The sequence below is a fragment of the Hyaena hyaena genome, unplaced genomic scaffold (genome assembly GCF_003009895.1).
Source record: "Hyaena hyaena isolate Hyena2069 unplaced genomic scaffold, ASM300989v1 scaffold_1662, whole genome shotgun sequence".
NCBI lineage: Eukaryota > Metazoa > Chordata > Mammalia > Carnivora > Hyaenidae > Hyaena > Hyaena hyaena.
The window spans coordinates 9,598-13,503 of NW_024082299.1; the positions used below are offsets into that span (position 1 = coordinate 9,598).

Sequence of the window (3,906 nt, forward strand, 5' to 3'; positions counted from 1 at the left end):
ATAATGCTAAGTGAAATAATTGGAGAAAGACAATACTGTATGTTTCACTCATGTGTGGAATTTAAGAAATAAAACAAATGAGACAGGGGGAAAAATAAGAGAGAGACAGAGAGAGAGAGACAGAGAGAGAGAGAGAGAACCAGACTCTTAATGACAGAGAACAAACTGATGGTTACCAGAGAAGAGGTGGGGCGGACAGGTTAAATAAGTGATGGGTATTAAGAAGTGCACTTGTTATGATGAACACAGAATGATGTATGGAAATGTTGAAGCACTATATTGTATGCCTGAAGCTAATATAACACTATGTCAACCAAGCATAATTAAAATTAAAACTTAAAAAAATATTTTAAGGTCATATCTACAGTATTTGCTTTTCTCAAATGTAGGATTATTCTGATTATAATCACACTTCAGTTCTTTCTATTTATTTTTTATTTTTTTAATTTTTTAAATATTTTTTATTTATTTCTAGGAGAGAGAGAGAGAGAGAGAGAGAGAGAGACAGCGTGAGCAGGGGAGGGTCAGAGAGAGAGGGAGTCACAGACTGAAACAGGCTCCAGGATCTGAGCTGGCAGTCAGCACACAGGCCGACGCGGGGCTCGAACCCACGAACCGCAAGATCATGACCCAAGCGAAAGCCGGACGCTTAACCGACTAAGCTACCCAGGCGCCCCCAGTTCTTTCTATTTAAACCAAATGCTGAGAATGAGTGATTTGACCAAAATTTTATCTTATTATTTTGTTAGTTGTTTTCTTGAGTGGAAATATAGGTAAAGCAAAGATAATAGAAAAGTCCTCTAGGTCCCATCTAACTCTTCCCATGTTTCTTCCTGTTAAAGAACTTACCACATTTTTACCCGTATCCTGTATACAGATACAGGAGAGCTCAAGAACAACATTCCTTCGACCATGAGATGCCCTTCTTCTCAGTTCTTTTCACTTTTCAGTACTTTCTACTGGGTCAGGGTTGAAATATAGGACACAGTAAAACTCACGGGAGCAGAAAATTCTATTGGGGCACATAACTCTAAGAAGTTTCCTCAGACTATCTTTGAGTTCAGGACAGAGATAGGAATCTGAGAGTAATCTTAGTGGACCTCATGGAAATTTTGGGCACATATCAGAGCCCTTCTTTTACTGTCAGGCATTCTGCTCTGCATATCTTCCTCCTTTCTTCTTTGTCCTGTCCACTGCTTAGTTCTGTCTTCTGGGACAACTATAAAGCCCATCCATGAGTGTACCTCCAGCTTCTATCCAACTTTCACTTTATCTTTTTCCCACTCAAAGCTCAAATATTCTGTGTGAAACAGAGCAGCCAAGTGGCTTTAATTGAGGAGCGCATGTCCCTTCCACACCTATCCCCATCAGATGGCTCTCTTCATTGACAAGCCCTGCATGGACCTGTGGGCATTTGTGTTTGCAACCCCTGCATTAAACTTGTCTTGGATATCTTTGGGAAAGACATGCAACAAAGCCTTCTCAGTATTCACATTGTATTTTGCCTGCATGTACATGAACATATTTAGCAGATTTGACTTTAACTTACCATCACTCCTTCATCTCCATATGCCACAGTTTAGGTTTCCTGGAATCAGACAGAGACAGATTTTGCGTGCAGAAGGTTTATTGGAGAGTGCTGTAAGGATTGAATTAATACTGGGGGAAAGGACTTACATTTTACTTTAAGAAAGTAAAATTGGGGGGCGCCTGGGTGGCTTAGTCGGTTAAGCGTCCGACTTTCGCTTAGGTCATGATCTCGCGGTTCGTGGGTTCGAGCCCCGCGTCGGGCTCTGTGCTGACTGCCAGCTCAGAGCCTGGAGCCTGTTTCAGTCTGTGACTCCCTCTCTCTCTGACCCTCCCCTGCTCATGCTGTCTCTCTCTCTCTCCTAGAAATAAATAAATAAATAAAATTTTAAAAAAAGAAAGTAAAATTGGATACAGGGAGAAGTAGCCTGTGTTGCTTCAGCTCTTACAGGGAGCTCTGGAGCTGGGGTGGCCTTTCAGAGTCAAACTAAGGCAAGAGAGACCAAGTCTTTATATCCTACATTGACCAGTCATGGGATTCAGGCAGCCATCCAAAGAGAAGAACATTGATCAACGTTTTCCTCAGCTGTTGGCAATTCCTGATGAGGAAAACAGCTGAAACCTGTTACCTGATGACTCCGAGATATAGGCTTTGTGTCTTCTACTTTGTAACCACATTAGCCCAGGCTTCCTTTCACACTATCCACACTCAGTATGGACATGATGAAATGAATTGATGTATTCATCTGGTCAACTCTCATAAGGGAATGACTTTTATTTTCAGTACAACACATTTGTTTCTCTTCCAATCAAACTACAGAGGCTAATCCAAGTTCCCAGACCCCAGAACCCACATCTACAGGTGCTGGTGTTAACCTAGCCCTGCTCCCCACGACAGTGAAACCTCACCAGGAGTTTCCTGAGAGCCCCAGTCACTTCTTTGTTCCTCAGGCTGTAGATTAGTGGATTGAGCATAGGGGTGATCAAGGTGTAGAAGGCCGAGACCACTTTGTCCTGCTTGGAGGAGTGGTAGGCCTGGGGTCGCATGTAGGTGATCATGGCTGCCCCGTAGAAGAGGGAGACCACTGCCATATGAGAGGAGCAGGTAGCAAAGGCCTTCTGCCGACCTTCAGCAGAACGCATATGGAGCACAGTCACCAGGATACGCAGGTAGGAAGCAGAAATGACAGAGAAGGGCAGGAGCAGCATTAGGATGCAACAGACATAGATCATGGTCTCATAGAGGGAAGTGTCAGCACAGGCCAGCTTCAGTATGGCAGGAACCTCGCAGAAGAAATGGTCAATCTCTTGGGAACCACAGTAGGGGAAGCGCAGGGTGAAGATGGCCTGGATCAGTCCATCCACCAGGCCAAAGAGCCAGGACCCTGCCACCATGAGCCAGCAGACACGACGGCTCATGACCACTGAGTACCTCAGTGGGTTGCTGATGGCCACATAGCGATCATAGGCCATGAAAGCCAATAGGAAGCACTCATCCCCCAGGAGGGTGAGGAAGAAGAGGATCTGGAGTCCACAGCCTGTGAAGGAGATGGTGCCACGGCCCAGAAGAAAGTCAGTGGCCATCCGTGGCACAATGGTGGAGATGAGCATGAGGTCCATGAGTGACAGCCAGCTGAGGAAGAAGTACATGGGGCTGTGTAGGCGAGAGTCAACATTGGTGAGGAGGATCATGAGCCCATTGCCAGAGAGGGCCACCAAGAACATGACCATGATGATGGAAAAGAGGAAGAAGTGCAGTGGCAAGTGGGTGAAAAGGCCCAGGAGAATGAAGTGGGAGATGAGAGTCTGGTTTGCCTCCCAGGCCATTGTTCTGCAGAAGGATGTGCCAGACAAAGGCTTGGGATCTGGAAGCAGGAGGTGTATGTTTAGTGTCACAATACTGAGACATCTAAACTTTGCCCAATATGTCAGCTTCTTTAAATGTTACTGGGTTTAAAAATAAATAAATAAATAAATAAATAAATAAATAAATAAATAAATAAATAAAATTAAAAATAAATAAATAGGAGGAGGGACAAGATGGCGGAGAAGTAAGGAGCTCCGTATTTGCACTCGCGCCCATACCTCACATGGAAAAGATCTGAAGCCATTGGAAACCTTATGAAACCTGAGAGATTGGGAGAAAAAGGACGCAGAATCCACTGAGAAAGCCTTCTAACATGAGTGCGAACTGGGGAAGATAAAATCGGGCCAGGATCGGAGACTCCAGGATCGGAGGCGATCCCCCTCTGCGGGGAGTGAGAGGGGAAAAAGAGAAAGTTCGAAACAGAAAAACCTCCGCTCGGGGGAAAAACCTCTGCTTGGGGCATAGAAACACCTTGCGCGCCAAATACCTGCAGGCCAGGTCCCCTCGCACCA

At 45.1% G+C, this 3,906-nt stretch overlaps 1 protein-coding gene across 1 annotated transcript; it reads right to left on the reverse strand.

Annotated features, from left to right (window-relative positions):
- Nucleotides 1-2,403: 2,403 nt before the first annotated feature.
- Nucleotides 2,404-3,354, reverse strand: LOC120226365 (olfactory receptor 56-like). The gene has a single exon (XM_039224560.1). The coding sequence runs from the start codon at nucleotides 3,352-3,354 to the stop codon at nucleotides 2,404-2,406; it is 951 nt and encodes a 316-aa protein (XP_039080491.1).
- Between the last annotated feature and the right edge of the window lie 552 nt (nucleotides 3,355-3,906).

Excerpts from the sequence above, each read along its gene's own strand:
- LOC120226365 (XM_039224560.1), bottom strand. The coding sequence starts at position 3,354 with ATGGCCTGGGAGGCAAACCAGACTCTCATCTCCCACTTCATTCTCCTG.